Source organism: Oryx dammah, unplaced genomic scaffold (assembly GCF_014754425.2).
Source record: "Oryx dammah isolate SB20612 unplaced genomic scaffold, SCBI_Odam_1.1 HiC_scaffold_2, whole genome shotgun sequence".
In the NCBI taxonomy this organism is placed as follows: domain Eukaryota; kingdom Metazoa; phylum Chordata; class Mammalia; order Artiodactyla; family Bovidae; genus Oryx; species Oryx dammah.
The window spans coordinates 46955322-46968478 of NW_024070186.1; the positions used below are offsets into that span (position 1 = coordinate 46955322).

The following is a 13157-nucleotide window of genomic DNA, read 5'->3' on the forward strand; positions in this document are numbered from 1 at the left end:
ATCTATAAGGGAGAAGAATCTGAAAAAGAATATACATATGTATATATAACTGAATCAGTTTGCTGTACATCTGAAACTAACACAACACTGTAAATCTACTATATTTCAATTAAAAAAAGAAAATGTCAAGATTATATACAAACATGCTAAGTAGCAATAATTGCCATTATCAAATGTTTGAATCCCCCTTTTCTTTGTTAGCATGAGAGTCCACTCTTTCACCTGATCTGGAGTGGGAGATGGGAGTAGGAAGTAGAGAATAGAAAAACCCTCCTAGTCCCTAAACATGAAAGGGGATGATAGTCAGTAGGTGAGTAATATGAGTTAAATTCACTATCCCACAGCTGTGCTACTTTCTAGACAAAGTGCTGCCTGGCTTTTTTCTATGAGAGCTGTAACCTGTGAAAAGATGTCATGACCTACAAGTGGGCAAGGACTGTCATCTAAATCTCAAGGGAAGAACAAGGCTGCTGCATAAGAGTGATTGTAGGAAAGATCTAATTAGCTGCCAAGTGCCTTCAGCCACCCACACCTGCTCCACCCACAACCAGAAGGGTAAGCCTGCCTTGGGCACACTGCCATTTTAGTACCTGTGTCTCCAACCTTTCATCTTTCCTGGGGCCAGGACCAGGGCACAGAACTTAACAGAGCATCAGAAAATTTAGTTGTCAAGGTAAATAATAGTTTTTAAAATAAAAATTAATACAAAAAGGATGTTGTGCTGTGCTTGGTCATGTCCAACTCTTTGTGACCCTGTGGACTGCAGCCCACCAGGCACCTTTGTCCATGGAGATTCTCCACGCAAGAATACTGGAGTGGCTTGCCATGCCTTTCTCCAGGGGATCTTCCCAATCCAGGCATCAAACCCAGGTCTCCTGCATTGCAGGGGGATTTTTTACCCTCTGAACCATCAGGGAAGCCCAAGAATACTAGAGTGGGTAGCCTATCTCTTCTCCAGGGGATCTTCCTGACCCAGGAATAGAACTGGGGTCTCCTGCATTGCAGAAGGATTCTTTACCAGCTGAGCTACTGGGGAAGCCTCACAAAAAGAATAAATAATATCAAAACTGTAAATTAAGACATATAAATAAACTTTTGTTTCAGCTCCAATATGGCTTGGCAAGACATTGTTACTAATTCTGACTTTACTTAAAATTTTACTGAGCTTTTTTGGTATCTCCTTAAATTGTGCACCTCAGGGAAGTTCTGGCCCTGATGTTCTTTTCTTACTTTGATTTTTTCTGACTAGTTCACACTCTCACTGGCTCCTGACCTATATCACCTCCTGACCATGGTTTCCATCTTTTCTTTCTATAGTCTAACCTCCAAGAGGTGACGGAGTACATTTGTTTGATTTAAAACTGAACCTTTAGCATAGTACCTGGCATACAGTAGCTGCTTCATAAGTGCTTGTTGAATAAACAGAAGAAGAATCTCCTGGAGCCCCATAGCTTTCTTGCATGAGGATGGAAAATGCCTTTGGTTGGATGCCTACCCCAGAGCCTGTTTTGGGGCCATGGATCCCTTTCCAGAATTTTCTTAAACATTAGTAATGGGAAACCAGAAACAATTTATTCTGAGGTTTGAAAAAATCAGAGTTGGTGGACTTAGGTAGATTGAAATGGAATAAAAAAGGTGACTGAATTTATTGGGAGAAAAGAGCAATCAAAATAATATAAGGGTGTTTTTCAAATTACCTATTTTGCAAAAGATTCAGACGGGTATAGCAATTTATACTACTGGAGTTTTGTTTTTTTTCTAGTGATACCTGAAATTTCTTAACTTTGGGGAGTTCAGGTCACTTACCTTCAATGGTACACTGGTCAGGGACTGGAATCTTCTTTACCATTTCTATAGCATATGCTTTCACTTTACTGAAGTTCTCCTTTAAGTGCAAGTAGAGTTTATCATGGTATTCTACAGGACTTGTTGTTGTCTCTGGAGTTTCTTCCTGATAGTTTGTTTTAACTGCTTCTGGCAAATCCTCAGATGCTACATGTATAATACTTTGCTGTGAAACTGAAGAATTTACTAGCTGTGATCCATCAGTGTCTACCTTAAAGGGTGACCTCTCATGTCCTTGGCCAAGTGGGTCTATTTCTGAAAGAGAGACGCTGGCTGGCGTATCTCTGCTCTCTATAGGTTCCCCATCCTCTGCACTCGAGGGGTTTGTTAGCACAGTGTGCAAAGCCAAACTCTTTGACCTGCAATACAAACAAAGGGAAGGTTGAGGCAGGTAAAGAAGCTGAGCTACTGTTCACTGACAAGGAAAAGAAAGAATAATAACACTGAGGCAAAAGTTCCTTCCTCTAGAGTGTGAAACTGAAAATTGGTGCTATTAATAGATTTGATAAAACATACACATTGTATAATAAGCCAAATCTTTGTAGATCTAGGCTTCTTCCCAAAACAAAGATTTAAAAATCAGTTTCACAGCAAACTGGCTGGGAAATGGTGGAGTTATATATTTATATTCTTATTTTTTCTACTTTTGCTTATGCTTTTTCATCAGAAATCAAGAAAAGCTTTTGCCAGTCATTCTTGATGTTAGCATATTTATATTTAAGAAGTGTTTTTTTAAAAATAAGCCACCGACTTGTGATTTTTATTTGCATTCTCCTTTTAATATAGCAAACTACTTTGGATAATGAAAGCATTGTGGATGAATTTTGCTGTAGGTAAAAGATATTTAAAAACTTCATAAAAGTGTGATAGCAAAACTAAGAGCAAACATGAAGTACATATCCTAAAAATCAGCCAACAAAATTTATACCTATTAAATCTAATGCCTTTTCTTTCTTCCTTAGAAACTTGATCCAAACTATATCTTCTGATAGAGCCAGGAGTGTTGCCCTCAGAATTTATTTTGTCTTCAAAAGCTTGTATTTTAACTTGGAGCTCTTCATGGTCTTCATTTTCATCTACAGTGAGCTTTGTTTCTTCTAGCTTCTCAAGAAATTCAATTTCAGTGCTGGGTTTTCTCCTAAAAGAATGAAAACCATTGTATTAGATGTTTGTCACATATACTTTGGAACAGTGTTTCCCTCTATTTAACTGCTTCTTATTCAAAATTGAAAACTCTACCTGCTCCATTTTTTAATTTGTCACTTAATAGATATGAATTGAGTAACTATTATGGACATAGGTCTTTGAAATTGCCTCCACAGCATATTCTACCAGAAGTTTAGAAACACTGGTGTTTCTGGCAGCTTTATGTTAGAAATAGTTTTTGAGGGATTCAGAGGATGAGAAGCAGGGTTTTTAAAAACATTTTTGGTTGCACCATGCAGCATATGGGACATTAGTTCCTGCACCAGGGATCAAACCCATGTCCCCTGCTTTGGAGGCAAGGAATCTTAACCACTGAACCACCAAGGAGGTCCCCCAAAGCAGCTTTTATGGTCATCTACCATATTCTTATCTAGCTCTCCAAAGCATACCTTTCCTGTGAAATTCATGCCAGGAATTTTCTAGAAAACTTATATATGCTGGTCTGTTTGTATCAAAATTATTAGAATAAGAACATTTCAGATGGACTGTATAAACTCATGGTTTTGTTAATTTTATGGAAATCAGTGGGACTCTTTCATTCCATGAAGCAAGAAAAATCTATCTGAATTTTATTATGTTGGAGGAAAGAGGTTTTTCTACAAATGACATTAATAGTCCCAAATACCTTTTTCAGTAGAATTTATAAAACACTCTGTAGGTCATTAAAATTACCTCCTTTAAGGAATAGGCTATCTTTGTTATCCCTCTAAGGGTTAACACAGTGCGTTAAATAGAGTAAGATCCCACAAACAAGCTACAGAAATAGCTCACTGATGCTCACTGAGGTGCTGAATGATTAAAGTAGTATGCATTTGTCTCCCCTTAGGTAGCTAGGTTTAGCCACTAAGTGGTCTCCAACTCTTGCGACCCCATGGACTGTAGCCTGCCAGGCTACTCTTGTCCATGGGATTTTTCAGGTAAGAATACTTGAATGGGTTGCCATTTCCTTCTCTAGGGGATCTCCCCAACCCAGGGATCGAACTCAGGTCTCCTGCATTACAGCAGATTCTTTACTGACTGAGCTGCCAGGGAAGCCCTATCTTCCCTTACCTGCTTTCTAATATTGAGCCAGTCTAGAGCTAATTTAATTTAAATGTAACAAGGACTATCAACCGTACGATATGGGGTTAGGATTAATTCTTTCCTTTTAAACACAAGGGTTAATAAACTCTAGAAATCCATTCGCCAAGATGGCTTAATAATTCTGTTGGTTATCTGTGTGTATTTACTTGGTTTTCTTCAGTATTTTTTTCTAGAGGTTGAGGAAAGGGGCCTCAAATTTACAGAAAAATCCTGACATTTTCAAACGTATGGCTATTTTTCCAAAGTAAACCTGGCATTATTTCTTAAGTTAGGGTGAGAAAATATACGTTTGGTTTTCTTAAGGCTCTGCTTTTCTAGGGAAAACCAACACAGAGGGGCTGGTGATTTTTTTTTTCCCCAGTTACATTCCACCCATTCTAGAGCCATGTCTGCAGTGGGCAAAGGGTTCGATCCAGCAACTTTTCTTGTTGGCCCAGAGAAGGGGCTTGGCCTCAAGGGAGGATTCATAGTTGTGGGTCCTCTGAGGTTGGAATCCCCCTGTTAGTCCAGCCTAGTGCGAGATGCTGATGGTGAAAACTGGGAAGGGGAGTAGATCATCCATTAACAAGACACTGTTTATTGTGTAGTAGGGCTTCCCTGATAGCCAGTTGGTAAAGAATCCTCCTGCAATGCAGGAGAGCCTGGTTTGATTCTTAGGTTGGGAAGATCTGCTGGAAAAGGGATTGGCTACCCATTCCAGTATTCTTGGGTTTTGCTTGTGGCTCAGCTGGTAAAGAATCCTCCCGCAATGTGGGAGGGCTGGGTTCGATCCCTGGGTTGGGAAGATACCCTGGAGAAGGGAAAGGCTACCCACTCCAGTATTCTAGCCAGAGTCATAAAGAGTCGACACGACTGAGCAACTTTCACTTCACTTCACTTATTGTGTAATAAGCTACTGCTCAGAAAATTAAATTATTTTTAATATAACTTTTATAGGCTTCTTATGGTTTTGCATATATAATAAAAAACTTACTTTCAATCCCATGCTTGACTGAAGTATACATAAGTTGATTTTAAGAACCAGTTCATGGGAATAAATGCTCACTGTGACCATGTTTCTCTTTCTGACATATACAAGATACTGCCTGCCCACAAGTAGATGGAAGATACTGACATCTTCCAGCCATAAAGTTCTCAAAGCTGAATTTTTACTCCTATTATGAATAAAACCAAGAAGGTGCTATTATTGGATGGTATTTTTAAAACTGTGATGACTATGAAGGTTAATTTTAAAAGATCCAATGAACCCTCTCAAGATTAAAAATTTGGGGCCAGTATTTATTTTCTGTGTTAGTTAGTCCCTGTATAGTCATCAAACTAAAGTATTTCTCTGGTTCTTGGTTCATAATCACAGTTAAAAAGTGAAAGACACTTTTATTTTTGCACTTTCTTTTACAAATTTATATAGCTGGGATTATTAAAACTTAAAACATTTTAAGGCACAAAGTATACCCCAATATACAAATATCAGATATTGAGCATTAAACAAATTTTTAAATCTCAAAACATATGAGTTGTTGGAGGTATAGTTTCTCAGGGATTTACTAGTTTTTTCTTTCTACATAAAGCTCTGGGTTATAACAGTAGTTACTAGCATTTTCATCCAAAATTTTTTCAAATTTCACAATTATAGTAAATCTCCCTAAATAATTTTATTGGATCAGTTTCTGATTTTTTTAAAATAAAATTTTCTTACTTATGGAGATCTTTTATTTCTTGTCCTCTTCATATCAAGTTTCTCATCTATAAAATGGAGATAATAACTATACTTAACTCATAGGTTTGTTGGGAAGCTGAAATGATGGAACCAGTATGAAGCACTGCTCCTAGCACAAAAGAGGAAGTCAGGAGATGTTACACTTTATTATTACCATCGGTTGCTGTTATTATTATTATTATTATGGTAGTTTTATCTTTCCTTGTCTAGGCATTGTGTTAATGTAGTAAGAAAACACCAGTGACCTAGATACAGATAGATCAATATCCCATATCATGGGAGGCATTGATGTCCTCTGGAGAATGCTATGGCATCAGATTTTAGGAGCGGACAGTCACTCAGCCCCCTTCCCAGCCCCTGTCTCCAATCACCAAGTGTTGGCTGTTAAGCACCATGGATTGTGTGAATCAGAGCTCTTGTACCTGACAGCATGTCTTCTTGCACCTTTAGATGGCCTTACAACATCCCCCTGAGGGGCCTCCAGACATGAAAGAAGTAATGAGCTATCCTCAGACATCCACTGACTCAAGGTTAGGGCAAGTGCCTCTGGTTGCAGGGTTGCCAGGTAAAATATAGAGCATTCAGTCAAACTTGAATTTCAGATAAACAACAATTTTTCTTAGTATGTGAGTGAGTGAATGAAGTCTCTCAGTTGTGTCCAACTCTTTGCGACCACATGGACTGTAGCCCACCAGGCTCCTCTGTCCATGGGATTTCCCAGGCAATAGTACTGGAGTGGATTTCCATTTCCTTCTCCAGGGAATCTTCCCAACCCAGGGACTGAACCCTGGTTTCCCGCATTGTAGACAGATGCTTTACCATCCGAGCCACCAGGGAAGTCCTATTGGGGTTCTATTGACCTCTAGACATTGCCGTTCTTGGCAACTAGCCTACAGGTAGGAGAAAATGGAGGGCTGCATGGAAACTTTTATCATCCATGTTCAAAACTTATGTGTCTTATATTCAATCACATTCAGTTGGTAAGAAAACATTCACATGACCTCAACTAACTGGAAAGATAGAGAATAAAGTAGCCTCACTCTGAACCTATAGGAAAAAACCTATAGGTTCAACCCATATGAACCTATGGGACATGGTGAAAAATGTATTGTCCAATATTAAAATGATTATACTTACACTAAAAAATCATTTGTCCTTTACCTGAAATTTAACTGGATATCCTGTATTTCTATTTGTTTCATCTGGTGACCCCATTCCTGGGTAAATCTCTGCTGCCCTGTGGGCTGGGAACTATAATGCTCATCCTTGTTCCCCTATGGCTGGAACAGTGCTTGACACTTACTCACAGGTACCTAAAGTGTTTGCAGAATAGATGAACTGAAACCACCTACATCTCTGCAGCCAGCCTGCTCCTTGCAGCCACAAAAAACCCTCTGGAGGTCTACCAGATGTCTATGAAGCCCTGGCTGCTTCACCCCATGACTCTGGTCCATTAGTAGGGGATGCGGCAATGTCATCTGGTAAATATCAGATATGAAGAGAAGCCAGGAGCCAAAGTAGGAGTGAAATAAAGGGATTTGCAAGCACCAAATAAGTAAAGAAGCAACAATAAAATATTTGGGCCAGAAAAGTGTTCTCTAGATATGAGGCTGACGAATGTTGCTGATGAGTAGGCTTCTTACCACAAGGACTCTCTCTTATACAAAATCTTCCTTGTTTTTAAGATTTGGAGATTAAAGAGATGGGAATACCAGACCACCTTACCTGCCTCCTGAGAAACCTATATGCAGCTCAAGAAGCAACAGTTAGAACCAGACATGGAACAATGGACTGGTTCAAAATTGGGAAAGGAGTATGTCAAGGCTGTATATTGTCACCCTGCTTATTTAACTTCTATGCAGAGTATATCATGCAAAATGCTGGGCTGGATGAATCACAAGCTGGAATCATGATTGCTGGGAGAAATATCAATAACCTCAGATGTGCAGATGACATCACCCTTATGGCAGAGAGCAAAGAGGAACTAAAGAGCCTCTTTTTTTTTTTTTTTTTTTAAAGAGCCTCTTGATGAAAGTAAAAGAGGAGAGCAGAAAAACTGGCCTAAAACTCAACATTAAGAAAACTAAGATCATGGCATTCTGTCCCATCACTTCAAGGCAAATAGAAGGGGGGAAAATGGGAACAGTGGCAGATTTTATTTTCTTGGGCTCCAAAATCACTGCAGATGGTGACTGCAGCCACAAAATTAAAAGATGCTTGCTCCTTGGAAGCAAAACTATGACAAAATTAGACAGCATATTAAAAAGCAAAGACATTACTTTGCCGACAAAGGTTCACCTAGTCAAAGCTATGGTTTTTCCAGTGGTTATGTATGGATGTGAGAGTTGGACCGTAAAGAAAGCTGAGCGCTGAAGAACTGATGCTTTCAAACTGTGGTGTTGGAGAAGACTCTTGAGAATTCTTTGGCCAGCAAGGATATCAAACCAGGCAATCCTAAAGGAAATCAACCCTGAATATTCATTGAAAGAACTGATGTTAAAGCTGAAGCTCCAATACTTGGGCCACCTGATACAAAGAGTTGACTCATTAGAAAAGCCCCTGATGGTAGGAAAGATTGAAGGCAGGAGAAGGGGGCGACAGAGGATGAGATGGTTGGATGGCACCACTGACTCAATGGACGTGAGTTTGAGCAAGCTCCGGGAGATGGTGAAGGACAGGGAAGCCTGGCATGCTGCAGTCCATGGGATCACAAAGGGGCCAACATGACTTAGCGACTGAACAACAACATAATACAGGAGTCATGAGATGGGGTGGTAACTGTGGGGCCCTAAATAGGAAACCTTAAAAGAAAAGAAGGGCTAGCTTTGCAGTTTAGAGCTAAGATGGCGCCTGGCGGAAGAGATGAGGGCGCGGCCTAAGTTGTCTGTCAAAACTTTTGATTGGCTCTCTTGATTTCCGTGCACGTAGACAGCACGTGATCACCATAGACTCCTGTTATAATGATGGCACATGACGATTTGACCTTTAATGTGATTGGTGCAACTATGGAAAGTCCCTCGCAAACCTCTCCCTGCTTGCCTTTATAAACCAAGAGCTTACGACAGTAAATCGGAACTGCTTAGATGGAACCCGTGTCGCGTCTGATTGTCTCTCGCTCGCCCAGGGGCTGGGTTGGCAGACAGCAGGCTCACCTCTCCTCGGGACCCCTCGGCTTTGCCGAGGGAAGTTCCACTGCCTCTCTCTTCCTGCGGAGCGCCCCCTGCAGTAATGAAGAATCTCCAAGGTAGCCAAAGCCACAAGATGGACAAGAGAGGACGGTCCATTTCTAGCCATCAATCCACCTGGGTTTGTCAAAGAGTTTTGCCAACAGGGAATTAGGACAAGATTTGGTTCCAACAGTTTGGAAAATGGTAGACAGAAGTTTGAGTTTATAATAAATGTTCACTGTCCTTTACTTCCCCTCTTGGTTTTTATATTTATTATAAATAGGAGAGAACTGTTAAAAAACAGAGGTCTTTTTTTAGAGCCAGAAACTCTGCATTCCTCTTAGAGCAAAGAAATGCATTACGAATGTGAGAGAATGGGTGGAGAACAGAGCCACTGGTTCTGCGTGCGTTTATTTGTAGGGGCTGCAGGTGGGGGCAGGGAGTTGGGCTCATGCAGGGGGATTGTTATTTCTTTTCCATTTGTCACTTTTAACTCCAGAGGTAATTTTACAGAAATCTTTGTCAGAGTTCTATAATCCCATAAATATTAACTTGGCTTTAACTCAACACGCCACATTACAAGAGGCTCAGATGATTTCCAGTCTGAGCAGTTTTTGGTGTCTGTTGCCAAGTTAAAGTTTTTAAAAGCAGCTCTAGGGATACCCAGGAGGGGCAGGGAAAGCCTAATTATCTCCCTCTTATGTGAACAAGACTCCCCGTTAGGAATGAATTGGTCCATGGGCAGCTCACTGCTCTCACTAAGCTAGGAGATGAGACTATAAAGCTGGCAGTGATGGAGAAATTGGCAGCCTCTTTTCCTGGTGTCTTAAATCAAAGAAAAATACATTAGTTAATGTTTGATGAGCTTGGCTTATGATTCCATATCCAGGATATGTATTTTGCAGAGTTGAGCTTGCTAGAGAAGTAGGAGAACATAATGGATCAAATCCACATAGGAGTCCTAAATTCTTAGAATGTTATGTTTCCTACTCTTCAGCAATTTCTTGGGTCATCAATCAGCATAAGAATGACAGAGATGATCTCACAGCTCCACAGCACTGTCATCTGTTTGGGAACTAAAATGAGTAAAGCTTCTGGAAAAGCTATACTTGAATACTAAGGGAAAGGACAATGCTGAATCTAAATTCTTGGTACTCTCTTCTGCCTTGGACTGCCTTGGTGGGCAAGAGCAGAGATTAGAAGGTACCCAGTTATATGGGCACCAGAATGAAGAACTTTGCTGAAACAAAGTGACTCCATGGTTTATTTCATTCACAACAAGGTTCTTTAGGGACTTCAACAGAAGGGATGGTGGGGAAATAGACTGAATATGGCCTTCCAGGAAAAAGACTGAGTTTTATGACTCCAATCTCCTGTTTATTAGTGACAGGCAAATCTCTTTATGTCTTTTCTGTCATCTAAAAATGGGATCAATGTTACTGCACCATTAGATTGCTGAAAGCATTATAGGAGATGAGTGTGACAGTGTAGCCCATATAGAATGGGCATGAGTATGTAAAGCAGTAAAACCCTAGGTGGCTATTGCCCAATGCAGACCTTTGATACCACAAGAAGGCAGCTTGTATAGGTAATGCCAAGGCTGGAAGATGAACTTCTCCTTTTCTAAGCCAGGAAGGACCATACAGTTCTCTCCTATCCCTGCAGCATCCTAAAGGCTGTGGACTACAGGAGAGCAATGCTCCCTACTGTGTGAGTATACAAGGGCTGGAATATCGAAATGGTTGATTTTAAAAATTCCCTGAACTTCAAGTATGAATTCTGAGCAACTGCAGACATAGAGAAAGAATATTCTGCTAAAAGAACAAAAGTTTAAAAGTCCTGATACGAGGAAGTGACCACTCATACAGATGCTCGGTCATTTGGTCACTTTTCATGTAACCAACACGAGAAGGAATGGGACACAGGAAAAGATCAGCAAAAAGTGCAGACCCCTGCCTTTGCTGCTCAGAGCGATGTTGCTGGATCAGCAGAATCAGCATCTCCTTAGAGGCTGCTGGAGAGGCAGCATCTCAGGCTCCATCCCAGACCTGCTGAATCAAGAGTGCCCTTAACCCAATCCCCAAATTCAGCGCACATTCAAGGTTGAGAAGCACTGGCCCAGGCACTGGAAGAACAGAATCTGAATTAGACCAGGGCAGAGGCACTTTCTATTAAGCAAAGCTGCCGAGGGTTTCACCACATCTGCAGTGATATGAAACTTAAAACAATAAGTTGTGTATTATTTGGAGTTGGAGTGTGGTAAGCGTTATGCAGCTCCCTCACATTCCATAGCTTTATCCTCCTCAAGCTTTCCAGGGTCTTTATTGATTCCAAGGTAAATGTACCTTTTCACTTTTTGCCCCTGATAGATACTGCTTCAGATGGACCCCAAATTTGTAGTCAAGACTCCCAAGCCTAGAATGGCCAGACCAGGAAAGCAGCAGCCTTAGTAGAAGGCTACCAGATCCTAACAAATTGTCAGCTGAATGTGGCACAAGTTACAAAAGCACTCAGTAAATTATAAAATAGTCCAAAAATATAAAATAGTAATGTCATCAGAACACTCTGAATCAAGTGTGAGAACTGTAGAGACAACACACTCCTCCTCTTCTAGGCCAACTTGATTTTCTGGGAACATGAACAGGTAATGGGGGTGGTGGTGAGGATTAAGGAAAGGGTGTCTGCAACCACTGGGCCTGCAGAGGGAAAAGATAAGACATTGTCATTCACCATCATTTGATACTGGAAGAGCAGGGCCATGGTTAATTATCCTTTTGATACATCCCCTTATCCTGTCTGCCTATTCTAGTATTAAGCAGACCCTCTGCCATCTCCATTTCACAGATGGAGGAGCTAAGGAAAAAAGATGTCAAGTAGTTTACTGAAGATCAACTAGTAAGCCCAGCATTAAACACAAGTATCTGCCTCCAGAGCTCACCCACTTCACACCCTCTCCCACTGTCTCTCAGTAGATGTTTCCTACAGGTTGCCTCTGACTCTACCCCAGGAAGAAGTAACACATGTTTGGGGATTGGTGATAACATCGTAATCAATAAGAATTATTGTATGATAATATCTCTGAGTAACATCCTGTGGGAACACACCAGACAGAGCTAACATATAATTGCTGAGCAAACCCTTTACAGGTAACTAAAAAGTAAATGTTGGTGTTCTCTTTAACAAAATGGGCTTCCCTGATAGCTCAGCTGGTAAAGAAAGTGTTAGTCGCTCAGTCATGTCTGACTCACCTCCAAATACTGTAGCCTACCAGGCTCCTCTGTCCATGGGATTCTCCAGGCAAGAATACTGGAGTGGGTTGCCAAAGAATCCACTTGCAGTGCAGGAGAAACTGGTTCAATTCCTGGGTTGGGAAGAGCCACTGGAGAAGGGATAGGCTACCCACTCCAGTATTTTTGGGCTTCCCTGTGGCTCAGCTGGTAAAGAATCTGTCTGCAATGCGGGAGACCTGGGTTTGATCCCTGGGTTGGGAAGATCCCCTGGAGAAGGCAAAGGCTACCCACTTCAGTATTCTGGCCAGGAGAATTCCATGAACTGTATAGTCCATGGGGTCGCAAAGAGTCGGACATGACTGAGCAACTTTAAGAAGAAATGGATATATTTGCTGTCTACCCTCTCCAGAGTTCCTGCCTGGAGAATCGCATGCAGAGGAGCCTGGTGGGCTGTTGTCCATAGGGTCACAAAGAGTTGGACACGACCGAAGAGGCTTAGCACGCACGCATGGTAGTGACTGCAGAGTTCAATCATGATAGATAGCAAAAAGGAACAAAAGAATGGGGAGTTTGGGGGGAACAAAAACAGCAAATAGTTGGGTCATCAGGGTCAAGTAGAACTTTTATCCTCAGCTGTCACCCTTCCCACAAGGGCTGTGCAGGGTATAGCCCCTCTTACCACTCCTTCCACAATACAGGCTAAATCTTTGCTATTCCCTGTCTTGAGAGAGGAAGCCAAGCTGAAGGAACTTGATGAAAAGCAATCTTCTCTTTTGTGTGTCTTGTGTTTTGAACACTTCTGTGTTACAGGAAAGGGGCCTGGCCCCCCTGGTGAAAGTGTAATTGCTTTGCTCACACTCCTGGCAGTGTCTCCACCTGGGTCTCTCCCCTCCCCCCACCCCACCCCCA

The 13157-nt window shown here is 41.3% G+C and overlaps 1 protein-coding gene across 2 annotated transcripts in view; it reads right to left on the bottom strand.

The window, feature by feature from the left end:
* VEPH1 (ventricular zone expressed PH domain containing 1) overlaps positions 1-13157 on the bottom strand; it is a 271345-nt gene that overhangs the window by 107220 nt on the left and 150968 nt on the right. For both annotated transcript variants that reach the window (XM_040247539.1, XM_040247541.1), the window contains exons 8-9: positions 2774-2983; positions 1807-2204 (exon numbers count right to left, since the gene is read on the bottom strand). In XM_040247539.1, coding sequence (XP_040103473.1) covers positions 1807-2204; positions 2774-2983 — 608 coding nt within the window. The remainder of the gene's footprint in view (positions 1-1806; positions 2205-2773; positions 2984-13157) is intronic.